Source organism: Podarcis bocagei (genome assembly GCF_964188305.1).
Source record: "Podarcis bocagei genome assembly, chromosome: 18".
NCBI classification, from domain to species: Eukaryota; Metazoa; Chordata; class Lepidosauria; order Squamata; family Lacertidae; genus Podarcis; species Podarcis bocagei.
The window spans coordinates 2,758,666-2,785,473 of NC_138144.1; the positions used below are offsets into that span (position 1 = coordinate 2,758,666).

The window sequence follows — 26,808 nt, forward strand, 5'->3', positions numbered from 1 at the left end:
CAGATTTCCCCAATTCAGTCCCCAAAAGCATTTCCGGGGGGGGGGGGGAGGGGCTGGAAATATTTCCCCTGCCTGAGACCCCCGGAGAGCCGCTGCCAGACCGTGTCAACAATCCTGGCACCATTCTTTGTGTGCCTCCTCCACATGAGGTCCGGATGTTGGCAACACGAGAGCAGGGCCTTTTCTGCAGTGGCTCTGCCGCTTGTAGAATTCTCTCCCCAGAGTGGCTTGCCCGGCTCCTTCATTATACACCTTTAGGGAGCAGGCAGGGCCGGATTTCGGTTTGATGAGGCCCTAAGCTACTGAAGGTAATGGGGCCCTTTCTATGTCCATCTGTCCTTTGTCAACAACAAATAGTTGCTGTTTTTTTGTGTTGAATATATGCTATATGGTCATTTATGGACCTCATAGGTATCTCAAGCTATTGGCACATAACAAATAGGTGCTTACACAACGCTGTTGCTGGATGTAGGTTTTATTTTATTTGTTTTTTATCTCATATTTCGGAAATGTACATCCAGGTCCCCCCCCTTTAATTCTTTGGGGGGGCTGCCAAGAGAGTGGGACCCTAACCTATAGCTTGCTTAGATTATATGTAAACCTGGCACTAGGAGCTGGCAAAAACATTCCTCTTCTACCAGGTTTGGGGGTGATTAATATTCTGGAAGGGAGGGCTATTGGTTCGCTTTGTTTACGTTCTTGTTTTTATTCTGCACTTTGTGTTTTTATGCTTTCGACTGCCCTTCCATCTTTGGATGAAGGGTGGTATGCAAATCAATAATAATAATAATAATAATAATAATAATAATAATAATAATAGGTGCAGCAGTGTCTCAGTATAAGGCACCTATTAAAACCAGCCTTTTATTCGGAAACATGAGGACTGGAATCTTGTTACTGTTTCAGAGGAAAGACTGCAGCTCAGCGGTAGAACACCTCCTATGCCTGCTGAAGTCCTGGGTTCAATTCTCAGTGGCATTTCCAAATAAAGTTGGGAAAGGTGGCTTGCCTGAGACCCTGCAGAGCTGCTGCCCACCCGTGTAGACAGTATGGGGCTAGATGGACCAATAGTTCCGATCTGGTGGAACGCTCTGTCACAAGAGACCAGGGCCCTGAGGGACTTGACATCTTTCCGCAGGGCCTGCAAGACAGAGCTGTTCCACCAGGCCTTTGGCCAGGGCACAGCCTGAATCCCTCCCTCGGCAATCTTCGCGGAGCTCTGGCCCAATGGTTGCCAGTGGCTTGAATTAATTAATTTTATAATGAATGATTTTAGAGTGTTGTTTGTGCTGTACTTTTGTACTGTTTGATTGTTGTTAGCCGCCCTGAGCCCGGCTTCGACTGGGGAGGGCGGGATATAAATAAAATTTATTATTACAGTGGTGCCTCGCAAGACGAAATTAATTCGTTCCGCGAGTTTTGTCGTCTTGCGATTTTTTTCGTCTTGCGAAGCACGGTGTCGGGAAAGTTTTGGAAAAGCTTCAAAAATCACCAAAGTCTTCAAAAACCTCAAAAAAGGCTACCACACCGCGTTCTATGAGTTGCTCCTCGAAGTCAAGTCGCAACTGTATTAACAGTGTTAAGAAAAAGGAAACAAACTTGCAAGACGTTTCCGTCTTGCGAAGCAAGCCCATAGGGAAAATCGTCTTGCGAAGCAGCTCAAAAAACAAAAAACCCTTTCGTCTAGCGAGTTTTTTGTCTTGCGAGGCATTCGTCTTGCGAGGTACCACTGTATTATTATTATTATTAGTCTGATTCAGTATAAGGCGTGTTACGTCCCAACTTAAAACCAGTCCTGTATTCGAATCCATGAAGCCTGGAATCTTACAGGGAATTTCCAAACAGCGAAGTAACGCACACAGCTTAGCGTTTCAGCACCTGCTTTGGACGCAGAAGGTGCCGGGTGCAATTCCCAACATCTCCACGTAAGCCTGCCCCAAATCCCGGAGAGCTGCTGCCAGCCAGTGTAGACTGTACTAAGCTAGATGGACTAGTGATCTTCAGAATAAAATGGCTTTGGTCCCTCCAAAGTGTCATGCATGCCGATGATAATACAGTGGTACCTCGGGTTAAGTACTTAATTCGTTCCAGAGGTCCGTTCTTAACCTGAAACTGTTCTTAACCTGAAGCACTACTTTAGTTAATGGAGCCTCCTGCTGCTGCCGCACTGCCGGAGCACGATTTCTGTTCTCATCCCGAAGCAAAGTTCTTAACCCGAGGTATTATTTCAGGGTTAGCGGAGTCTGTAACCTGAAGCGTATGTAACCCGAAGCGTATGTAACCCGAGGTACCACTGTAATAATAAACATTCTAGATCCCATCCTTACCTGCCGAGTTCCGGGCCCATGATGTAGAAATCCTCAAGGACTGCATCCCTGCGGGATCCTTCGATCCAGTACTCGTCCTCCAGCGGCTTTGAGGTGGGCATCTTTGGGGCAGAGGCGAGGGTCCTTCCCGGAGGCGAGGAGGCTGGCTTTTCGCTTGGCCCTCTTAAAACATCGCAGATGGGCAGGCGGGGAGGGAGCGGGGGAGATGGGAAAGCAATTTCCAGGATTATCCGGGGAGGATCAGAATAAACGTCCTCAAATCTCCCTCCTCCGCTTCCAGCTCCGCACAAGAGGGTGGCAGGTGGGCCTCTTCTCCGCCGGCTGGATGGAGCCCCTCGGGCTGCCTCACACGCTCCTTGCACGCTCCCTACATGCCCGTCGCACGCTCGTTTTGCACGAGGCCCCCAGCTGCCTCCTGCAAAAAAGGCAAGGGAGTCTTTGCCTTTAGAGATACCCCTTGAGGTTTGGGGGTGCCTGAGAATCGCTGCAATCTCTCTCACTCAGGCCTGGGTTGGCCACTTCCTCCAGTTAAGGTGACGGGGTGTCTTCTGCTTCTTGACAAAGTCTCCAGCTTTTTCTACATCCTGGGGATCACCTTGAGAAATAATAATAATAATGTACCAACCTGGCAGAATAGGACAAGTCAAGTTATTCCTATTCCTCAGGCTGCTGTCCAAAACCACCCTCCCTCCAGGCCATATCAAATATTTTCAGGTGGTGGTGGTGGGGTCTACCCGGAGAGGAATGCTCCCCCACCCACTCCAGTCTCAATATATTGCTTTAAATCCAGGATTGCTGCTGGGGCTGGCGTGGGAATCCCTGTTTTGCCAGGTGTCCAAGGAAAAGATACGGCCCTTGTTTGTTCCTGTCCAATAATTATAGCAGTTACAACAACAGCATCTATATTCGGAAAATAAACCCCACAATATCAGCATGGAGGTGCCGGCGGTTTTCCAAACCTGGGCTGCAGCCTTCCTTTCGGCGAGGTTCAAGTTTCACATCGTGGAGTGCAATTTGTCCCTCCGGAGCGGTCCTCCGTTCCTGCTCTGGTGGATGATGCTCAGAGGATGCTCAGAGACCACGCCCGGGAGAGACAACATCCCGGTGACCTCTATTTGAGAAAGTGTGGCTTGCCAGCTTCAGCCTCAACTCAGCTCGCTCCTGCCACCCAAAGGCGCCTGCGTTTCATTGCCACTTCCTCTGGCTCTCCAAAGCAGAGATGCTGCAGCTTGATAAACTCATTTTGTATCCAGCCAAGTTGGGGGATCATGTAATCGTACGATTGTAGAGTTGGAACCACGAGGGTCATCTAGTTCAACCCCCTGCATTGCAGGAATCTTTTGCTCAACTTGGGACTCGAACCCACCACCCTGAGTTTAAGAGTCTCGTACTCTACCAACTAGGGATGTGGGTTAAACCACAGAGCCTAGGACTTGCCGATCAGAAGGTCGGCGGTTCGAATCCCTGCCACGGGGTGAGCTCCCATTGCACGGTCCCTGCTCCTGCCAACCTAGCAGTTCGAAAGCACACCAGCGTGAGTAGATAAATAGATACCGCTCTGGCGGGAAGGTAAACAGCATTTCCGTGCACTGCTCCGGTTCGCCAGAAGCGGCTTAGTCATGTTGGCCGCATGACTCGGAAGCTGTACGCTGGCTCCCTTGGCCAATAAAGCGAGATGAGCGCCGCAACCCCAGAGTCGTCCATGACTGGACTTAACGGTCAGCGGTCCCTTTACCTTTAGGTCTAAACCACAGAGTCTAGGACTTGACGATCAGAAGGTCGGCAGATTGAATCCCCATGACGGGGTGAGCTCCCGTTGCTTGCTCCCTGCTCCTGCCCACCTAGCAGTTCAAAAGCATGTCAAAGTGCAAGTAGATAAATAGATACTGCTCCGGCAGGAAGGTAAACGGCATTTCCGTGCGCTGCTCTGGTTCGCCAGAAGCGGCTTAGTCCTGCTGGCCACATGACCCGGAAGCTGTATGCCGGCTCCCTCAGCCAGTAAAGCGAGATGAGCGCCGCAATCCCAGAGTCGGCCACAACTGGACCTAACGGTCACAGGTCCCTTTACCCCTTTTACCTTACTCTACCAACTGAGCTGTAGCAGGTTTAACCTGACTGTTTGCTTGTGAGACATGGACCACTTATAAATGGCAACTCTGCTTTACACTTCCTGACATTACGAAGACCCAAAGGGGCTAGCCCAGCCCATCTAGCGAAACACGGACCACTTATAAACGCCATCTCCAACTCCTCAGAAGCTTCCATCAACGGTGTCTCAGAATTTTTTTACACATCACTTGGGGAGACCGGCGAACCAATACCAGTGGAAGAAGCAAAGATCACCAATGTTGAAGCAAGGATTCTTCAACATCAACTTCGTTGGACTGGTCATGTTGTGTGGATGCCTCTTACTCGCCTCTTCTCTAAACTAAAAAAGCAACCCTGTATCAGGAAGTTTTTAATGTTTGATTTTTTAAATTGTGCTTTTGTGTGTGTTGGAAGCCACCCAGAGTGGCTGGGGCAACCCAGTTGGACATGCAGGGTTTAAATAATAAAATTTATTATTATTAATTATTATTATTATTATTATTATTATTATTATTATTATTATTATTATTAAAAGGGCTTGAATGCTGCCAGCTTTCTTCCTAGGGAAATTGCTTTATGTTCTATAAATCATCCAACATCCAGCTTTGCGGAGATGCCCTTGTGATCAGGTGCTGTGGCAAATCCTACTCAGCCTCCTCTTCTCTTCGCTTGGGCGTCCTCCGGGCAGTCGCTGGTCTTTGAGCTGCCCCCCAACCACCCCAAAGAGAGGTGCTTCCTTATACTGCCCCACAGGGGCCTGGGACTTGTCTGACCATTCCCAACAGCAAGTGCTGGCAGGCTGGCTGGCTGCGCTCCCTTGCCCGCTTGCTTGCTTACTCCGAGGCCGCCTCAGCCCCTGGCACCCAGCACCCAGTGGCCAAACCCAGAGGCACCATTTGCCTATGGAGCTTGTAGCCAGGGCTGCTGCAATAAACAGCCGTGCCAGCCTTTGGAGGCAGAGACGCGAGAGGGCATCAGAGGAGGGAGGGAAGAGAAGAGGGGCAGAGGCCAGTGTTGCCCACAGTACCCCTGACCATCCTTCAAGGCACCCCAGGGAGCCACGGCACACGGGTTGAAGACCACTGCTGTAAGGGAAGGAGAGACCTTTGCCCAGCCCTGGAGATAAATGCAAGTCCTTATATTCCGCTGGGCAGCTGCTGTCATGGGTAATGGCCACAGGGCGGGGCTATTGGCTTCTTTATCAGTGTCGTTGTGGCTTTTCCTGATGGGATTTGTCCTGTGTTCCTATTTGTAGCCTGCTTTTCTGTGTGGATACCAATTAAAACGGCTCGTGGCAAAAGTGAAAAATGGAAAATACCAGAAACGGGAATGTAGAACGGGGGGAACTTAGCTAAACTGAGTCAGGCCAATTAATAATACTAATACTACTATTTTAAGACAGCATCTTAAAAAGTAGAGACACCACCTTGCCAACAAAGGACAGTATAGTAAAAGCTATGGTTTTCCCAGTAGCGATGTATGGAAGTGAGTGCTGGACCATAAAGAAGGCTGATCGCTGAAGAATGGATGCTTTTGAATTCTGGTGCTGGAGGAGACTCTTGAGAGTCCCATGGACTGCAAGGAGATCAAACCTATCAGTTCTTAAGGAAATCAGCCCTGAGTGCTCACTGGAAGGACAGATCCTGAGGCTCAGGCTCCAAGACTTTGGCCACCTCAGGAGAAGAGAAGACTCCCTGGAAAAGACCCTGATGTTGGGGAAAATGGAGGGCACAAGGAGAAGGGGACGACGGAGGACGAGATGGTGGGACAGTGTTCTCAAAGCTACCAGCATGAGTCTGACCAAACTGCGGGAGGCAGTGGAAGACAGGAGGGCCTGGCGTGCTCTGGTCCAGGGGGTCATGAAGAGCTGGACACGACTAAACGACTAAACAACAACAATACTACTATTGCTGCTGCTGCTGCTGCTACTGCTACTACTGCTAATTTATTACTTATACCTCACCCATCTAGGCAGCTCCCAACCGAATATGAAAAACACCATAAAGCATCAAACATTAAAAACTTCCCTAAACAGGGCTGCCTTCAGATGTCTTCTAAAAGTCAGATAGTTGTTTATTTCCTTGACCTCTAACGGGAGGGCGTTCCACAGGGCAGGCGCCACCACCAAGAAGGCCCTCTGGTTCCCAGTAACGTCACTTCTCGCAATCAGGGAACTGCCAGAAGGCCCTCGGCGCTGGACCTTGGTGTCTGGGCTGGACAATGGGGGTGGAGATGCTCCTTCAGGCATACTGGGCTGAGGCCGTTTCAAGGGCTTTCAAGGTCATCACCAACTCTTTGAATTGTGCTCACCCCATGATCCTCAAATGAAGCCCTGTTTAGGGAAGCTTTTAATATTTGATGAATTATTGTATTTTAATATTTTGCTGGAAGCTGCCCAGAATGGCTGTGGAAAGCCAGCCAGATGGGCGGGGTCGAAATATATTATTATTATTATTATTATTATTATTATTATTATTATTATTAATGGTTCCAGACCTCATTACTCTGAACCAAAGGCTGATGTAAAAAGGAGCACTGGAAGATGCTTTTCCCCAAGCCACAGCCTTGCTGCATCACTGACTGCCCCACACTGAGGGGCAGCAGAGCTCCAGGATTTCGGAAAAGGGCTGCTTTCCCAGCCTTACCTGGGGACTGAGCCCAAGACCTTCTGCCGGCGAAGCAGAATCTCTACCGCTGAGCTATGGGTCTTTCCCCAAAGTGAAGGCCTCTCTTTTAAGAACAGCGCAGCACATCTTCCTTTGTCTTGCCTTTAAAACCTTTCCAAAGGAGTAAAGGGGTGAAGGCGTTAAACCTTCCGGCGGGGAAAGGAATTTTAACATCAAGACGCAGCAGTTCACAGGTTAAAAGGCGCCTGGATTTTATCTTAAAAAGATGCTGCAAGGCAGGCAAGGGGGAGAGAGAGAAGGATGGGGGTGCACGACGGAGAGCCGGACCCCCAAACTTTGGAATGAGGGGTGCAAAGCCTTCAGAACGAGGGGAAAGTGATGTCTTAAAAGGAGGCCCAGATTGATGCAAAATCTCACTATCTTCAAGCCTCATTTCCAGAGTTTAACTGCCAAAAGGGTCAGCAAAACTGCTTGCCTTGTCCCCCACTTTCCCTCCCCCCCAACCCCCCCCGCTTCCTTCTCTGTAGGTTGGCAAAGGGATTGCTGGTTGGCCCCAATAGGCCTGATTTGGTATAACCCAACACCCTATATCCCTATTCACATTCCCACCCACCCCCAAACCATAAGAACTGGAATCTTGCTTTATTTTAAAGGAAAATATTCAGTGGCAGGGAGGGGACGCGGGTGGCGCTGTGGGTTAAACCACAGAGCCTAGGACTTGCCGATCAGAAGGTCGGAGGTTCGAATCCCCACGATGGGGTGAGCTCCCGTTGCTCGGTCCCTGCTCCTGCCAACCTAGCAGTTCCAAAGCACGTCAAAGGGCAAGTAGATAAATAGGTACCGCTCCAGCAGGAAGGTAAACGGCGTTTCCGTGTGCTGCTCTGGTTCGCCAGAAGCGGCTTAGTCCTGCTGGCCACATGACCCGGAAGCTGTACGCCGGCTCCCTCGGCCAGTAAAGCGAGATGAGCGCCGCAACCCCAGAGTCGGTCACGGCTGGACCTAATGGTCAGGGGTCCCTTTACCTTTACTATTCAGTGGTAGAGTACAGATTTTGAATGCAGATGGTGCCAGGATCAGTTTGCCCATAGGGGTGGGGCGCACTGCGGGCCTCGGGAGTCTGCCTGCCTCCTCCCACTCAGCCGCCCTACAGCTGGGGGGGAGGCAGCAGGCGGACCGCTTGGGCAGCGCAGAGCCTGCACGCGCCCAAGCCACCGTGTCTCTCCCAGGAGAGATGAGTGACTTGGGTGCGCTGCAGCCCCCGCGGTGAGTGCCGCCTGGCATTTTGTCAGCCCCTCAGTGGTGACACCCGGGGCGGCCCAACCCACCGCACCCCCTTCCTCCACCCCTGTGAAGAGTACTGAACCTTTGGCCTGACCCAGCTGCTGGGCTGTTCTATGGAACCTCCAGCTCCAGAGACAGTCTACCTGAACTCCTAGGTTCTTTGGGGCATTATGTTCTTACACAGATCCATAATCTGATGTGGGTATAGAGAAGACTCCCTGGAAAAGACCCTGATGTTGGGAAAGATGGAGGGCACAAGGAGAAGGGGATGACAGAGGACGAGATGGTGGGACAGTGTTCTTGAAGCTACGTACATGAGTTTGACCAAACTGCGGGAGGCAGTGGAAGACAAGAGGGCCTGGCGTGCTCTGGTCCAGGGGGTCACGAAGAGTCGGACACGACTAGACAAGAACAACATAAGGTCTGCATCCTATATTTTGGGGCAGGGTCCAGCCGTGCCGTCGGGTGACTTCAGACTCTGGTCTTTAAAGCTTGCATACATCTTAACTTGGCACTACTCCGGCACATCTCTTAATCCGGCCCAGCCCACCTGTCCCCCGGTGCTCATGCAGAGAAGCTGGCTCTGAGCGCCGTATCTGTCGCAGCATGTAAAAGACGGTGTTAGAATTCTCCGCCAGCCCAAGGACATTCTTCCGCCTCTGGGATCATCCATTTGCAGGCTCCCAGAAGGCAGGCGGTGTCCTTGCACCGGCGAGGAATTCTAACACGGTCTTCCTCTTGTACCTACAAGGTAGGAAATTAGCGCTCCAGCAGGGGCAAGCGAATGAGGTCGCGCCTCGCCATGGGTTCCTCTGACGGCGTTCTGGATATTGAATATGCGAAATGCGTGCTAATGGGATTTTAATAACACGCTCCATTTCTTCCGGCTGGTTAGCGAGCGAGGAGTCGGCCCTCTCCTTCCGCTCCTCCGTCTGGATTCGACCCTTCCAACCCCATTGCGGCAGGGGCTCTGAGACTCTTGGATCTGGGGGGCGATATTCGGCCCCCTGAATTGTCAGACTTGGCCCCCGGCGAAGGGCAGCACAACAAAATTCCATTTTTTGCGGTGCTGGGAACTTGAATCCGGCTCCCTCGACACACGGTTTTCCCCAGATCTGGCTCGCAGATGACAACGCTTTGGCTCTCAGCCACCGGTGTTCACCGAGCTGTGAAAAGGGAGGGGAGTGGAAGACTGATTATCTCATGGAATCGTAGATTGGGAGAGTTGGAAGGGAACCAAAGTGCCATCTAGTCCGGCCCCCTGCAATGCCGGAACATCATGTGGGGGTTCAAGGACAGTGAAGAAGGAAGAATGAATGAATCAACCAATAAATAAATAAAACAATAAATACGATAGACAAAGAATAGAAATAAAAAGTCAATTATATAAAATACATTTTGGGGTTTTGAATCAATGGTCAAATAGTGGACCTTATTCTGATTGTCCCAGCTAAAAACCTTGCCACCTTTGCTGTCACCTGCTCATCTTGATCTGTCAAGAGAAATTACCGTATTTTTTGCTCTATAAGACTCACTTTTTCCCTCCTAAAAAGTAAGGGGAAATGTGTGTGTGCGTCTTATGGAGCGAATGCAGGCTGCACAGCTATCCCAGAAGCCAGAACAGCAAGAGGGATTGCTGCTTTCGCTGCGCAACGATCCCTCTTGCTGTTCTGGCTTCTGAGATTCAGAATATTTTTTTTCTTGTATTCCACCTCCAAAAACTAGGTGCGTCTTGTGGTCTGGTGCACCTTATAGAGCGAAAAATACGGTGCATGGTGGTAGTGGCTGGGCGTCGTGACATTGAATGAATGAATGAATGAATCTTTATTTGCATCAGCCATCGATCATAGCAAAAGAACAACGATATGATATACAAAGAATAGAAAGAAAAATCAGTTATATAAAATACATTTTGGGGTTTTGAATCAATGGTCAAATGGTGGATCTTATTCCGATTGCCCCAGCGAAAAACCTTGCCACCTTTGCTGTCACCTGCTCATCTTCATCTGCCAAGAGAAAGGACACTGGGGCAGTGGTTGGGCGACCCGGAATGGACGATAAAAGAAGGGTGATAATCTCATTCCTCAAGTCTTTATAAAGGGTGCAAGCCAGAAGGGTATGCGCCACCGATTCGGGACTGCCATCTCCACAGGGACATAAGCGTTTTTCGTGTGGAATATTTGGAATCATCCCTCAGGTGCAGCCGAGGGCAAGACATTCAATGTTGCAAGAGTAAAAGTGCGTCTTTATTTTGGAATTGCTAGGTTATGCAGATAGGGTCCCAGAGAGTCGAAATACGAAGGTGGAAAACAGTCATACCACGGGCAAAATTTCCTTATTGTGGCCAAGTTGTTATGATGCTCAGATTGTTTCACTTTCTTTTACGGGGAAAGATTGCAGTCGTTTGGAGCCAGGTTGCTGCTCACCGACGGCGGCTGGAGGTTAGCAGGACTGGACTCATCTGCAGAACAACTGGCGCGTGGTGGCGTGGTCCTGAGAGCCATGCCGAGGTTGGCACCCGGAACCTGCCGCCTTCTGCTTAGCTGCCTCTGGTTCTCTGGCTCTGGACTGCGGTCTGCCTGCCAAGGTTGGACACTGAGTCCCCACTGGAAAGAAGTTGTTTAGTCGTTTAGTCGTGTCCCCCTGGACCAGAGCACGCCAGGCCCTCCTGTCTTCCACTGCCTCCCGCAGTTTGGTCAAACTCATGCTGGTCTCTTCGAGAACACTGTCCCACCATCTCGTCCTCTGTCGTCCCCTTCTCCTTGTGCCCTCCATCTTTCCCAACATCAGGGTCTTTTCCAGGGAGTCTTCTCTTCTCATGCAGTGGCCAAAGTCTTGGAGCCTCAGCTTCAGGATCTGTCCTTCCAGTGAGCACTCAGGGCTGATTTCCTTCAGAATGGAGAGGTTGGATCTTCTCTCAGTCCATGTTCACAACAATCTTCTCTCAGTCCATGTTCCCAACAATGAGGACTGGAATCTTTATTTTTAGAGGAAGAACCATTGCTCAGTGAGAGAGCACCTGCTTTGAACACAGGAGGTTCCTGGTCTAATCGCCCTAGCATGTCTAGGTAGGGCTGGGAATGACCCCCCCACTGCTGCTGCCGGTCAGTGTAGACAATACTGAGCTGTGTGGATCAATGGTCTTGACTTGCTTAAAGGCAGCTTCCTATATTCCTATAAGCCTTTCCCCCGCAGGAAAAGGCTGGGTCTCAGGCAAGTCAAGACCATTGATCCACCCAGGCTTGGGGATACAGGCTGCTATCCGCAAGCCTGGGGAGCCCGGCGGGAACTCCCGCGGGCTCCCGAGGCTTGCGGAGAGCTTCCTGAAGCCTGGAGAGCAATAGGGGTCGGTGCGCACCGACTCCTCTCGCTCTCCAGGCTTCAGCGAAAGCCTGCATTCGCCCTATAGGACACACACACATTTCCCCTTCATTTTTGGAGGGGAAAAAGTGCGTCCTATAGGGCAAAAAATACCGTAACTTTGGGCCTGGGCAACTCAGACCAGCTCAGAAGAAATGCCAAAAATGCCACAGAGGAACCAGAGAGGGCAGTGGTAGGATGGGGTAAAGGGAGCCAATTCCATGTTTGCAGACCCGCTTGGCAGTGTCCTCTGTTTAAACATATTTATTTATTTGCTGTGGATAAAACACTGAGCTCGGCGGATGGTGGAGATGAAACAGTGATAAATAATCATTATCCTTAGACAGCCATCTCTCTCTCTCTCTCTCTCTCTCTCTCTCTCTCTCTCTCTCTCTCTCTCTCTCTCTCTCTCTCTTTCTTTCTTTCTCTCTTTCTCTCTCCCTCCCTTCCACCCCCTCCTCTTCCCTCCAGCTCAGAGAAACTGGATGCAAATCCAGCCGTCCCACCAGCCCCCTCCCGAAATATCAGGAACATAACAGGGACACCAGAAGGACATGAGACAGAGTCAATGTATTCCGTTTTCCAGGGGAAAAAGAGATATGAAACGAAAACCAAGCAAGGCTCTCTGTTTGAAAGGAGTCATCGGCAGTCAGGAGACATCAAGGAAGCCTGGAATTGTCTCAGATATGAGGGGAAAATAATATTCTAATAGAGATACTTTCTGAGAATCCTGGTTGGGTTATTTTCTGTGCCTTGTTTTTAATGTGGGGGACTTTGGTTCGCCGTTTCCTTTCGGATAAGATCTTCTGCCCTCCACCCTCGCCAGCCCAGTCATCATCGCCACAAAGATATATTTATTTCTCTGCAGCCCACTCAACCATGGAGCTTTCTAATCGCCATCTAATAAGACCCCGTATCTTTCTCAAAGTAGAACCCCCATTAAAATGACCAGGACTACGTAGTCACGTCCATTGCAGTTGTACCTCGGAAGTTGAAAGTTCCAAAACCAAAGCATTCCAAAACCAAGGTGCACTTTCCCATAGAAAGCAATGCAAAACGGATTAATCTGTTCCAGACTTTTAAAAGCAACCTCTAAAACAGCAATTTAACCTGAATTTTGCTCTCTAACAAGACCATTGGTGCATAAAATGAAAACAGTAATCAATGTGCTGTACTATAAAATAAATAAGACAGTATTGTAGATGATAAAAGTTTAAATTAAATATTTTTCATACCTGCACTGATGATAGTCATTGTTTGGATGGGGGGCTTTTATCCATTTCTGCAGTCACACAACCAGACAATCAGTAGCTGAACTGGGTTCCACACAGTCACAAAAACAAATGAACCGAAAACACCTCAAAAACAAAAACGCAGAATAAATAGCAAAAACAAAAGTGCCAAACTTAATCCGTTCCGGAAGTCCGTTTGACTTCTGAAATGTTCAAAAGCCAAGGCACAGCTTCTGATTGGTGCAGGGCCTCCGGAAACAATAGCCAACAGCCGCATCGGACGTTCAGCTCCCGAAAAACGTTCACAAAGCAGAACACTCGCTTCCGGGTTTGTGGCGTTCGGAAGCCAAGCCATTCAGGAACCAAGCTACCACTGTATAAATTTTTTTTTAATATATTTATTAAATTTTCACAATTTTTTATAGACACATACAATACACACAATACTGTACAAAAATATACATACATTAACGAACAAACACGTATAATTTCAACTCCTTTTTTCTTAAACTTACTTCATCGACTTCCCCATACCTCCCCTTTCTGCGTTCCAACTCCCAAATTATTTCAGCAAATCCTTCCCCTTAATTTTATCCAATTTTTCCTTTCCTTTCCTTTTACTTAATCTTTAGCAGCTGTAATCCCTTACTTTATATAACCACAACATTTTAACATTCATTAATTTTACAATAATTCTTAAGAGAGATTTTAAATTTCTTCCAATCTTCTTCCACCGTCTTCCACTGTATAATTTTTATTTATACAATGAAAACAAAACCGAGGGATTTCCAAAGCATTTTATTTAGGACATCTTGCATTTTCAATCCCCTGAAAAATGGGGAAAGCTTTAAAATGGCGGCTAAATCTATTAGGACGGGGATGCCGGCTTCATTTGCTGGGCTGGCTGGACCAAGGTGGGCAGGTAGGTGACGTTGCGGGACGGCGCAAGGTGGAAAGCAATGTCCTCGGCTGCCTCGAGCTTGCGCAGTTCGATGAGTCCGTCGCCCACCGAAGCCAGCGAGCTGGCGATGAGCCGAGCGGCCTTTGCGTCGCCTTCGGCGGAGAGGACCGCCGCGGCTTTCAGCTGCTCGGCCTTCTCCACCATGAACCTGGCCTTCTCTGCTTCCTGCTGGGCCACCTGTTTCATTTCGATGGCCTCCACAAACTCCTTCCCGAACGTAAGGTGCGTCAAGGAAACGTCATCCAGGACGAGGCCGAAGGGGGCTGCTCTTTCCGCCAGCTCTTCGCTGACCTTCCGGGAGACCAGCTCCCTCTGGGTGATCAACTCGCCGGCGTCGAAACGAGCCACCACCGACTTCAGGGTCTCCGTCGTGATGGAGGGCAACACCCTCTCGTCGTAGTCTTCGCCCACCGTGGTGTAGATCCAGGGAAGCTGCGCCGCCACCGGCCTGAACAAGATCCTCAGGGTGATGTCCACATTCTGTAGATCTTTGCTGCCGGTGACGACCGGGATGTTGCGAGGGCGAGAGCGGCAGTCGAAGATGACCGGTTTCTGCACCCACGGGACGAGGAAGTGGCTCCCTTCTCCCACCACAACGTCCTGGACGCCCCGGAACCGGTCAAAGATGACGGCTTTGTGGCCCGCATCCACGGTGTAAACAACAGAGTTGACTATGCCACCGGCAACCGCCAGACCCAGGCCTAGTCTGCTCATGGTCTCAAAGATCTTGGCGGCCATAGGGATCTTCCTGACTCCCGGCGACCTGAACTCCACGTGAGCGCACAGCCAAGTCCCCCGGTCCTTCTGTGTTCACGTAAAATCTTTGCCCTCTCGCCTACGGGCCGCGATGCCTGATGGAATCGGAAGCCCTTCCGATTGCGGTGGCAAAGGGGGCGAAGGAAAGTGGCGCACACCCAAAGCCATGCGCCCCAAATCTCGAACCCCCATGTCTCTTTTGGGGGCTCTCTGGGGTTGACAGCCTTGTGACACCACCGGGGCCTGCCTTGTGATGTCACAAGCCCCACGACATCGCCTAGCCCTCCTTTGTGATGCCGCAACTGGGAAAAGGACAGGAAATGGCGCTGATTGGAAGTGGGGCAGCGCGGCCAACCCCAAACGTTTGCAGGCACAGACAGTATTGGAAGAGGGAATCGCATGTGACTGCTCTGACAGCGTCGAGAGCACCAACCATCATGGATGTGCAATAATTTTAAAAAGGATATCTGGGAGGGATCGTATGTTCTTCCACAACTCTCAGAGGTGGTCTGCTTTTAAACCACCGAGCCTCTTGGGCTTGGCGATTGGAAGGTTGGCAGTTCGAATCCCCACGACGAGCTCCCGTTGCTCTGTCCCAGCTCCTGCCAACCTAGCAGTTCAAAAGCACACCAGTGCAAGTAGATAAATAGGCACCACTGCGACGGGAAGGTAAACAGTGTGTTCTGGTTTCCGTCACAGTGTCCCGTTGCACCAGAAGCGGTTTAGTCATGTTGGCCACATGACCCAGAAAGCTCTCTGTGGACAAACACTGGCACCTGTGATGGCCTGGGAATCCGATTCAGAGGATGAAACCGGAGGAATCCCAGCCTACACAGGAGTCCCCGCCTCCAGGGCCGGCTGAACTGGGGCAGGGCCTTGATTCTGAGGCGCCTACACCTGTGCCGGATCCTCAGGAGCAGGCACCAGGTGAATCCATTCTGGCTCCAGAGGTGGTTGAGGACTCAGTGCCTACAGGTGAGTCTCCCCCTGGGCCCAGTAACCCTCCAGCCTCTCCTGAGCTGCAGAGGCTCAGGGCAGAGAGGCGAAGGGAACTGGTTTCTCCCAGGAGGAGTGCTCGCCTTAAGGCCAGGAGAGGCGGGGCTCCTGGGGGCCGGGACCGCCCCTGGCCTCAGAGAAGATAAAGGCCAGTCAGCCCGGTCCCAGGTTGCGGGAGCAACGTTGTTGTTGAGTACCTGCTCCTACCCGGACCCAGACCTGACCTTCCAGTGTTCCTGTCCCCGCCCGGCTTCCTGCTTCGGACCTCGCCTTGCTCCTTGTGAACTGTTTCCAGGCTAGTGACTCAGGACTGGACTTTGACTACGACAACGGTAACCTTTCCCCCGGGACTAGCACAGCACCCTCGGCCTGAATGCGAGATGAGCGCCACAACCCCATAGTTGCCTTTGACTGGACTTAACCGTCCAGGGGTTCTTTCCCTTTTTACCTTTCACATCTGAGTAACAGTTGTTGGGGTCACACATGGGCAGTGTGGCTTAGGTTCTGCTTAAGGCATCTGGTTGGCTGTTTTGCTGGTCCTGAGGGTTAACCATGAGGCGAGGTCTGAGTCCAAGGGTGCAGTAGGGAGACAGTCCGTCAAAGCTGAAGCTGGGTCCAAGGCAGGGAGTTAGGTGAGGCCAGGAGCTCCGACACAGAAGCAGGACAGGGTGCCGGCAGGAACAGGCTACCAACAACATTGCTCCCGCAATTTGGGATTGGGGCTGGCTGACTTTTATCTGCCCTGAGTCATAGGGCGGTCCCGATCCTCTGGTGACTCGCCTCTCCTGGCCTGGAGGCGAGCCCTCCTCCTGCGGGAACTTAGTTCCCTCCGCCTCTCTGCCCTGAGCCTCTGCAGCTCAGGAGAGGCTGGAGGGTGACCGGACCCAGAGGCAACCTCAGCTTCCCTTGACGGGGCTGAGAGTGGAGCACCTGCAGGCAATGGGTCCTCCATCACCTCAGGAGCCAGAGCAGACTCACCTGAGGATCCAGCACAGGTGAGGACCCTTCAGGCTCAAGCCCCAGCTGGTTCTGGAGGCGGGGACTCCTGTGCAGGCTGGGATTCCTCAGGTTCTTCCTCTGAGTCCGAATCCCAGGCCATCACAGCCGTTGTAAGAAAGGCTGCTGGACTAGAAAGACCATTGGCTTAATCAATCACACTCTTCTTATGTCCTTGTGGAACCTCCAGGTTCAGAGACAGTCTATCTGGATTCCTAGGTTCTTTGGGGCATTTTGAGAAGAGGATGCTAGGCTCGATCGGTCCCTTTTGGCCGGTTTCCGCTCCAGGGCTCTTTCGACGTTCCGGTGTTATTTCAACTAAATCTGTCCTCTCGTCCAGCCAGTTCCGCTTTGGGCTTTGTCGAGACCGGGGAATCGCCCTTTTCAAATCGAGACGCTTAGCTCTCCGTTCGTTTGACTTGAAAAGAGGAAGGAAATTAATTATTTTGTTCTCTCATTATGCCGGAATAAAATCTTATTTTAAAGCGGGAACAGAATCGACTTCCTGGGACTGCTTTACATCTGTGGAAGGAGGGAACCTGATGACCTCCCTTCCTTTTGTTCACTTAAAAAATAATAATAAAGCACGTATATTTAATTTCTCCACTGCCATCCTCTTTCCAGAAATACAGAGAAGGAGAATTAAAGTATTTGGAAATCTCCACTCTCCATCTCTCCCTCTCTCTATTCATGTCAGTCCCTCAGCACCAAATCCTTTCTAATAGCAGACCTCCAACTCCCATCCATGCTTTCTGGAAAACGTGGAGCTTCTAAATATAAAACTTTATCGGCGGAGAAAATCCATTCTTTTATAACCCAGAGCAAAATGCTAACTAAGGCCCTCTTCAACTTTCTTACTAGCAGCCAAGAGGGTTTGAGGCAAGCATTATCCTGGAGCCTTCTGAGACCCAGAGCGTGTTCAACTGTCAAGGGCTGTGTAGGCCTGAGGCATAATGGCCCCTTCGTTTTCGTACGCCCCATTCGGTGGCCACGAATGAGGGGCACTGCTGATGACTGTTTTTCAGGAGGGCGGGTTGATTTCTTTTGGGGTTGGTGGCGGTGGTATTTCTACAAAAAGCTCATTGCGCTCCCAGCCTGTGCAAAACCATAGTTGATAGCAGCGTAGCTTTAACCCACAGGCACCGGGGAATTAAAAAATGGCGGCCATCAGCATAAGGAACTCAAAGAGTTGGTGTCTTCTTCTTTGGCGATCACTCGTAGCCAAGTAAGATGGTCTTCCATAAACACAGTTTTAACAATGCGTCTGTAAGTGACCATGGAGGCCAATTCTGGATCCACATGTCCTTCCACGGTGGGGACATAGGTCTCCGGGCGGGAGTTGATCCCGGTGAGGGTTTGCCAAGCATGCCTTCCTTTTAGTGTGTTTCTCCCTTGTGTCCTGAGTTCGAGTGTCTTCAAAGCCCATGACACCTTTGGTAAAGGCTGTTCTCCAACTGGAGCGCTGGCAGACCAGTGTTTCCCAGTTGTCAGTGTTTATACTACATTTTTTTTTAGATTTGCCATGAGAGAGTCTTTGAACCTCTTTTGTTGACCACCAGCATTACGCTTTCCTTTTTTAAGTTCGGAATAGAGCAGTTGCTTTGGAAGACGATAATCAGGCATCTGAACCACATGACCAGTCCAACGAAGTTGATATTTCAGAATCATCACTTCAACATTGGTGATCAATGATTCTTGGTGGACACTGGCACTAATTCGCCTGTCTTCCCAAGTGATGTGTAAAAATTTTCGGAGACAAAGTTGACGGAATCTTTTGAGGAGTCGGAGGTGGTCACGCAGCCCCTGACATTGCCCTATCTAAAAAACCGATAGTGAGTAAGCAAGAAAGCTTGCATGTAAAAATGCGCACTTGGTCTAGAAGCCAAGCCATGTGAGGAGCGGTTGAAGGAGCTGGGTATGTTTAGCCTGGAAAAGAGGATCATAGAATCATAGAATAGAATCATGGAATCCTAGAGTTGGAAGAGACCACAAGGGCCATCGAGTCCAACCCCCTGCCAAGCAGGAAACACCATCAGAGCACTCCTGACATCTGGTTGTCAAGCCTCTGCTTAAAGACCTCCAAAGTAGGAGACTCCACCACACTCCTTGGCAGCAAATTCCACTGTCAAACAGCTCTTACTGTCAGGAAGTTCTTCCTAATGTTTAGGTGGAATCTTCTTTCTTGTAGTTTGGATCCATTGCTCCGTGTCCGCTTCTCTGGAGCAGCAGAAAACAACCTTTCTCCCTCCTCTATGTGACATCCTTTTATATATTTGAACATGGCTATGGAGACCGAGAGGAGATATGAGAGGCATCTTCAAATATCTGAAGAGCTGTCACATGGAAGAGGGAACAAGCTTGTTTGCTCCTGCTCCGGAGGGTAGGACTTGAACCCATGGCTTCAAGCGGCATGGATGGAGATTCCGACACAACATCAGGAAGAACTTTCTGACAGTAAGAGCAGCTTGACTGTGGAATGGAAGGTGGTGGACTCTCCTTCCTTGGAGGTTTTCAAGCAGAGGTTGGGGTGGCCATCTGTCCCTTCCAACTCTACGATTCCATGGTTCTGTGACATGGGAGTGGTAGCTCAAAACAGCCATGCTGGCTGGGGCTTGTCAGGAGTGCATGCAGGAGCCAGGCCCTGGGACCAGTAGGACTTTGCAGGACTGGGGCCTTCCTAAGTTTGTTCTGAAGTGGCAAGGTGCAGCCGCATAGGTGAGGCCGATTGGCAACTCACAGCACCTGGTGGCAAGAGCCGGGAAGGGATATAAGGTCAGCATTTCCCTTCGGCTCTTTGCCACAGCAACACGCTCCCTGCCTTGCTGCGTTGGGCTTCTTGCTTCCTGATTCTCGGACCTTGGCTCCTTGCTTCTCAACCCTCGGACCCTTGACTTTGTAACCCCTTGCTTCTCGACCCTTGGACCCTTGGCTTCATGACTCCTTGCTTCTCGACCCTCGGACCCTTGGCTTCTTGACTCCTTGCTTCTCGACCCTCGGACCCTTGACTTCGTGACTCCTTGCTCCTCAACCCTCGGACCATTGGCTTCTTGACTCCTTGCTTCTCGACCCTCGGACCCTTGACTTCGTAACTCCTTGCTTCTTGACCCTCGGACCCTTGACTTCGTGACTCCTTGCTTCTCAACCCTCGGACCCTTGACTTCATGACTCCTTGCTTCTGGACTCCTGTTCCTGCTCCCACCCCGTCATCTTGCCCCCGGTCCCGACGTCCCCAGCTGGGACTTTGATCGCCCATGAACCGGACCGTGACAGGGCTTATGGGGGATACAGTATAAAGGCAAGACCGCCCTAAGGCTTTCCCGTGAGCAGAGCACCATTGCTGTAACCACTACACCACGCTCCCTCTTCCCGCCACGGTCTCGCCTCCTGCCAGACTTTCCCTCTCTCGTTTCCCCCTAGAAGTGAGTTGTCTCGCCTGTGACTGAAACACACTTTGGAACTGTCAGCCGAGCCGGCAGAGAGCCCTCGTTAGCATTTCGCTCCAGGTAAAAGAATGGATTTTCTCTGCTGATAAATTCATATATTTATAAGCTCTATATTTGCTGAAAACATGAGAGAGTGGGGAGGAAGCCTGGCTCTTGGAGAGCAGGAGGCAGAATGGTGCTTTTTTATTATTTTATTTTTCGTCTGGGAGATTAAAGGTAGACTCTTGTCCCCCTGGCACCAGAGTATTTATGCTGGCTGATGTCTCCTTCCCAGGAACGAGAACTCGGGGTCGCGGCGGATAGTTTTATCAAAATGTCAGCTCAGTGTGCATTGGCAGTTGGGGGGAAGAAGAGAGAGCGAGCGCAGAATTCCATGTTAGGGATTATTAGGGATGGGAGTGAAGAAACAACTCCATACAAATCTGACGTACGGACGTATTTCGGAACGCCATAGATGGCCTTGCACGTCCCATCTCACAGAGGACCAGAAAGCGCTTCAGAGACAGTGGTCTAAGCCACTGAGCCTCTTGTGCTTGCTGATCAGAAGGTTGACGGTTCGAATCCCCGCGACGGGCTGAGCTCCCGTTGCTCTGTCTCGGCTCCTGCCAACCTAGCAGTTCAAAAACACAAAGTGCAAGTAGATAAATGGGTACTGCTGTGGCGGGAAGGTAGACGGCGTTTCTGTGCGCTCTGGTTTCCGTCCCGTTGTGCCAGAAGCGGTTTAGTCCTGCTGGCCACATGACCCGGAAAGCTGTCTGCGGACAAACTCTGGCTCCCTCGGCCTGAAAGCGAGATGAGTGCTGCAACCTCATAGTCGCCTTTGACTGGACTTAACCGTCTAGGAGGTCCTTTTACCATATCCAATGTTAGCCAAACTGTGAGAGTAGATCCACTGAAATTAACTGGCGTGGCTACTTTAGGCCCGTGAATTCCAGTAGAATTTTGTTGGGTTATTCCTGCCTTGTAGGGGGGTTGGTCTAGGTGACCCAGTGGGTTTCCAACTCTAATATTTGATTACAAGTCTCAGGGAGCCCAAACTATTGAGGCGATGGTGGACCGCGTCGGCTTCTTGGAAAGGGAAAGGCGAAAGCGTTTGCGGCTTCTAGAGTTGTAGATATACAACTACAATATAGAATTGTAGAGTTGGGAGACACCAGAGTTCGAGTCCTCCCACTCAACCAGGGCCAGATTTAGGTCTGATGAGGCCCTAAGCTACTGAAGGTAATGGGGCCCTTTCTATGTCCAGCTGTCCTTTGTCAACAACAAATGGTCACTGTTTTTTTTGTGTTGAATCTATGCTATATGGTAATTGATGGACCTAATAGGTATCTAAAGCCATTTGTACATGTTGCCATATAACCAGTCCATGCAGAATGCAGGGACCCTATATATAGAAAGGAGCAAACCAGGGATATTTTAGGGAGCAGGCTAGCAGGCGGGGCCCATGACTTACATCACAGGAGCCTATGCAACACAAAACGCTGTTGCTGGATGTAGGTTTTATTTTATTTGTTTTTTATATTTTGGAAATGTACATCCAGTCCCCCCCCCTAATTTTTTTCAGCCCCCCCAAGAGAGTGGGGCCCTGAGCTACAGCTTGTTCAGCTTATACGTAAATCCGGCGCTGCGTGACTCAACCAGAAGCTCGCTGGGTGAGTCGCTACCTTTCAGCCTAGCCTACCTCTCAGGTTTGTTTGTAGGGTTTAAATGGGCAGGGGGAAACCCACGTACCCCACCTTGAGCTCCTTGAAGGAGAAAGGTAAAAATATGTAGGCGATCAATCAGTAACTTCAATTTTTGTTACCCGCTAAGCCTCCCCAGATGTTTAGAAAGCTGGTGCGAATTTTAATACGTTTTCCTTATTTACTTTTTTTTCAAATCATTGTTGTTCATTTTTCTTATTGATAATTTTATTGCTTTGCCTTTTTTTGGGGGGGGGGATATAACCAGGCAGTGTGTAGATTTTATGAAATCAACTAATAAATAATAAGTTTTCCTCTCCGGGGCTCATTTTTGCAGCCCTTGAATTTAAAATACAGGTGTGTGTGTGTATGCAAAATAGCAGCTGCGCTGGTTAAAAAAAACAGGGTGGGGTGGGGAGTAAGGTAAGCCTCCTAACCAGTGCTTTTTTTCTGGGGGTACGCATACCCCTAAACATTTTGCGAATCTCTGTACTTTTGTCCATTTACTGTCTTTATTTTTCCCAATTTGAACTACGAAACAGTGATTTTTCTTGAGTCAAAATGAGAGTACCCCTAAACATATTTTTTTTTGGGAGGGGGAAGGCCCTGCTCCTAACATTTCCCCAACTCTCCCCGAAATCCACCTCCCCTCTCTATATATTTTGCTCGGAAAAGGGGAAATGTCTGTAGCAACCGCAAGAGAGCAAAGTGAAATTCTGGACGGTCAAAGGAGAAGGGAGACGGAGGGCATGCAGATGAGAGAGGGGGGAAATATGTTAGGGATCTAAAGGCTTGGAATTAGAAGAATTGGAGCGAAGGGGGGGGAGTCAAAAGAGTGCAAAGGGGGGGGGGGTTAGAAGGGAAAGACAACAGAAGTGGGAGACCATGGGGACTTCCAGAGAGGGTCTTAGAAATTCAAAGCAGCCTTGCATAGACTCAAAAGCTCTGTCATTCAGAGCTCCAGGACAAGAGCTCACCGAGCCTGGAACCAGAACAATGCCAAATTGTTCCGGGAAGGTGGGAAAATCCAGGGTCTCAACGCTCTCCGCTCAGACCAGCGGTTCCGCTAGTCAAACAAGCGTTCCACTTGAATCGATTCTGGACACCGCGTTAGCATAATCCGGCCCCCCTCCACCCACACCCGGCCCCCCGTCTCGCTATGACAACTTGAAGGAGAATTCGGGGAAGGCCGGTGAGTGACAGCCGACGCCGCGCTGACAAGGCGAGAAGAAGGGGGGGGGGTTTGGATGTTGTGTGTTTTTTGGTTTTTAAACTAGACTTGGCATAAATAAAAACGCCCCGTTTTGTCGCTTTTGGAAATCCCGAATTTTCCTTCTGCAACTTTTCTTCCCTGCTGCAAAAATTCACCTGCCACTGCAAGCGCCAGGCTGTGCGGCGGTCGGTTGCCAAACGGCTTGCTTTGTGGTCTCCTTCTGTTCTCTCGGCGTGGACAGGCCTCAACTCCCCCCCCTCAAAAAAAGCCGGTCATTCCTCTCTCGGCACAATTCCCCCACTCCACAGACACACACCCCCCCACACCCCCCCAGGATTTCCCCGCTGTTTGACAGGCGCAAATGAGAATCGGCATTTTACGCCTGCCGCGGGGAGGCGAGGAGTGCATATCCGGGTGCTGCCCCCCCGTGTGGGAAACCGGCCTTGTCCCCTGCCAATCTTCCGCCGGCGCCGAGTGCGGCACAGGCCGGAAAGACATGTACCTCTCGTGTAAATGGAGGAGAGGCAGCTTTGTTTGTGGCCCAGAGGTCAAGAGGCCCCCTGCTTGACAACATGTTGATGGTACCTTGGAGAAGCGAGGGGGTCACACCCCACTGTTTCTCCGCGACGCACGGAGAAGGCCGTGCCACGCATCCCCAAAGCCTCGTCCGCCTCCCCAAAATGAGGAGCGTAGAATGGGTCAAAGAGGTCCCAGGTTTAATCCCGAGCAGGTAGATCTGGGAATATCCTCCTCCTTTGGCAATCCCTTGTAGCCGAGTAAGGTTGTCTTCCATAAACACGGTTTTAACAATGAGTCTGTAAGTGACTGCGGAGGCCAATTCTGGATCCACATGTCCTTCCACATTGGGGACATAGGTCTCTGGGTGGAAGTTGATCACAACATGACCAGTCCAACAAAGAATCATTGCTTCAACATTGGTGATCTCTGCTTCTTCCAGTACACTGGTATTAGCTCACCTGTCTTCCCAAGTGATGTGTAAAAATTTTCGGAGACACCGTTGATGGAATCTTTTGAGGAGTTTGAGATGGCGTTCATAAGTGGTCCACGTTTCACAAGCGTACAGTAAGGTTGGTAGTACAATCGCTTTGTAAACGAGCATGTTGGTTTCCCTGCGAATGTCCTGGTCCTCAAACACTCTGCACTTCAGTCAGGAGAAAGCCGCACTTGCAGAGCTCAGGCGATGCTGGATTTCGGCATCAATGTGGAAAGATAACTGCCTAGGTAGGAGAAGTGATTGACACTTTCCAACGTTACACCATTGAGTTGGGTTTGTGGCACTGCGGAGGGGTTATTTTGTACTTGTTGGTGCAGCACTTTGGTTTTGGATGTTGAGCGACAGGCCAAGCTTTTTGTAAGCTTCTGCGAAGATATTTAGGATGGTTTGGAGGTCATCCTCTGAGCATGCACACACTACGTTGTCATCAGCATACTGAAGCTCTGTGACGGAAGTAACGGTATTGGCAAGCTAGGATGTGTGCAGAGAAGGGCAATGATCAAAGGTCTGGAAGCCGAGCCTCATGAGGAACGGAAATTGGGGATGATTTGCCCAGAGAAAGCGGAATGGTGGCACAATAGCCATCTTCAAATATTATTTGTTGGAAATGTAAGGAGAAAGAAGGCACCATTCGCCACATGTGGTGGAACTGTAAAGTGATAAAGGAATTCTGGGAGATGATATATCATGCGTCGAAAATGTTTTGAATGGCCTTTGTTAAAAAACCAGAAGTGTTTTTTGTAGGTGCAGAGATACTGAAAGAACGGAAAAGACTGTTTATGTATGCTACAACAGCTATAAGGGTGTTGCTTGCCCAGAGTTGGAAAGACGACGAAGGCGGACTGGCAGATGAAACTATTGGACTATGCAGAGATGGCAAGGCTAACTGGGAAAATCAGAAATCAGGAGGATCAAAACACCAACAGAGAATGGGACAAATATAGACTGTATCCGAAAGACACTTGAACTCTTTGGCAGGTTTTAAATAACTCTTGCAATAATACCTAGACTTTGGATATAATGGAGGACTGTAAACTGGATGGACTTACAATACGCAGTTGGAAAAGTTTTTCAATGAACCCATGGAGGGGAGGGGGGAGTCCTAGGATTCGAAAGAATCCTCTGTTATACTTTAATATTAACAAGAATATTTATCTGTGAATGAATTTTATATACAGTGGTACTTTCGTACTCAAATAAGTTGGAACCCAAACACTGCAAACCCGGAAGTAAGTGTTCTGGTTTGCGAACTTTTTTCGGAAGCTGAACATGCTCCGTTTTGAGTGTTACGCTGATGTCTGTCTGTCTTTTTGCTATTTATTTTGCATTTTTGCGGCTTTTTTGTTTTGTTTTTGTGACTGTGTGGAACCCAGTTCAGCTACTGATGGATTGATTGTGTGTACATTGTTTATTGCTTTCATTTTATGGATTGATGGTCTTGTTAGACAGTAAAATTCATGTTGAACTGCTGTTTTATGCAAAAATAAAAAAATTCCTTCCAGTAGCACCTTAAAGACCAACTAAGTTAGTTCTTGGTATGAGCTGTTTTATGGTTTGTTTTTAAAAGTCTGGAACGGATTAACCCGTTTTGCATTACTTTCTATGGGAAAGAGCACCTTGGTTTTGGAACGCTTTGGTTTTGGAATGGACTTGCGGAACGGATTAAGTTGGAGAACCAAGGTACCGCTCTGTGTGCGTGCATATACATAATATCTAAAGGGCTGTTGCCTGGAAGATGGAGCAAGCTTGTTTTCTTCTGCTCTGGAGGGATGGACCCAAACCAATGGATTTAAATGACAAGAAAGGAGATGCGGATTAAACTTTAGGAAGGATTTTCCGACACGGAGATGGGCTCCCTCAAAAGGTGGCTTACTGGAGGCTGTTGAACAAAGTTGGATCATCATCTGTTGGAGATTCTTTAAGAAGAAGAGGAAGAAGAAGAGGAGGAGGAAGAGGAGGAGGAAGAATTTGGATTTGATATCCCGCCTTTCAGTCCCTTTAAGGAGTCTCAAAGCGGCCAACATTCTCCTTTCCCTTCCTCCCCCACAACAAACACTCTGTGAGGTGAAATTAAAAAAATTCCTTCCTGTAGCATCTTAAAGACCAACTAAGTTAGTTCTTGGTATAAGCTTTTCGTGTGCATGCACACGAAAGCTTATACCAAGAACTAACTTAGTTGGTCTTTAAGGTGCTACAGGAAGGAATTTTTTTATTTTGACTATGGCAGACCAACACGGCTACCTATCTGTAACTGTGAGGTGAGTGAGGCTGGGAGACTTCAGAGAAGTGTGACTAGCCCAAGGTCACCCAGCAGCTGCATGTGGAGGAGCAGGGAAGCAAACCCGGTTCCCCAGATTATGTGACTACCGCTCTTAACCACTACACCACACAGCTCTTAGCTGTGGTTCCTGTATTGCAGGACGATGAGACCCTCGGGTAAGGTTACCAGATGTCCCAGTTTCCCGGGGACAGTCCCTGGATTTATAAATCAGTCCCCATACAAAATCCATTGAAGTTGAAAAGTGTCCCCGGATTCATTGAAAAAAATCGGGTAACCTTACCCTCGGGGTCCTTTCCATCTCTATAATTGTGATTCTGTGTCTGAGAGTCACTTCATATTTAAGGTAAAGGTAAGGGGACCTCTGACCATTAGGTCCAGTCGTGGCCGACTCTGGGGTTGTGGCGCTCACCTCGCTTTACTGGCCGAAGGAGCCGGCGTACAGCTTCCGGGTCATGTGGCCAGCAGGACTAAGCCGCTTCTGGCGAACCAGAGCAGCGCACGGAAACGCCATTTACTTTCCCGCCAGAGCGGTACCTATTTATCTACTTGC

At 49.7% G+C, this 26,808-nt stretch overlaps 2 protein-coding genes and 1 pseudogene across 4 annotated transcripts in view; 1 reads left to right on the top strand and 2 right to left on the bottom strand.

Annotated features, from left to right (window-relative positions):
- LOC308577594 (calcium/calmodulin-dependent protein kinase type IV-like) overlaps nucleotides 1-3,501 on the bottom strand; it is a 39,248-nt gene extending 35,747 nt beyond the window's left edge. Inside the window, exons 1-2 of the mRNA XM_081177940.1 lie at nucleotides 3,287-3,501; nucleotides 2,328-2,922 (exon numbers count right to left, since the gene is read on the bottom strand). Coding sequence (XP_081034066.1) covers nucleotides 2,328-2,428 — 101 coding nt within the window. The 5' untranslated portion in view covers nucleotides 2,429-2,922; nucleotides 3,287-3,501. The remainder of the gene's footprint in view (nucleotides 1-2,327; nucleotides 2,923-3,286) is intronic.
- The window catches only part of EFNA2 (ephrin A2), a 256,111-nt gene that overhangs the window by 47,644 nt on the left and 181,659 nt on the right, over nucleotides 1-26,808 (top strand). Inside the window, exon 1 of one of the 2 annotated variants that reach the window (XM_081178109.1) lies at nucleotides 20,077-20,127. The exons of the other annotated variant lie outside the window; for it this stretch is intronic. The gene's annotated coding sequence lies outside the window, so the exon portion shown is untranslated. Of the gene's footprint in view, nucleotides 1-20,076; nucleotides 20,128-26,808 lie in introns of those variants that run through there. 2 annotated transcript variants of the gene reach the window in all.
- LOC308577642 (prohibitin 1 pseudogene) lies at nucleotides 13,698-14,908 on the bottom strand (annotated as a pseudogene). The gene has a single exon. The product of its transcript is annotated as a prohibitin 1 pseudogene (transcript).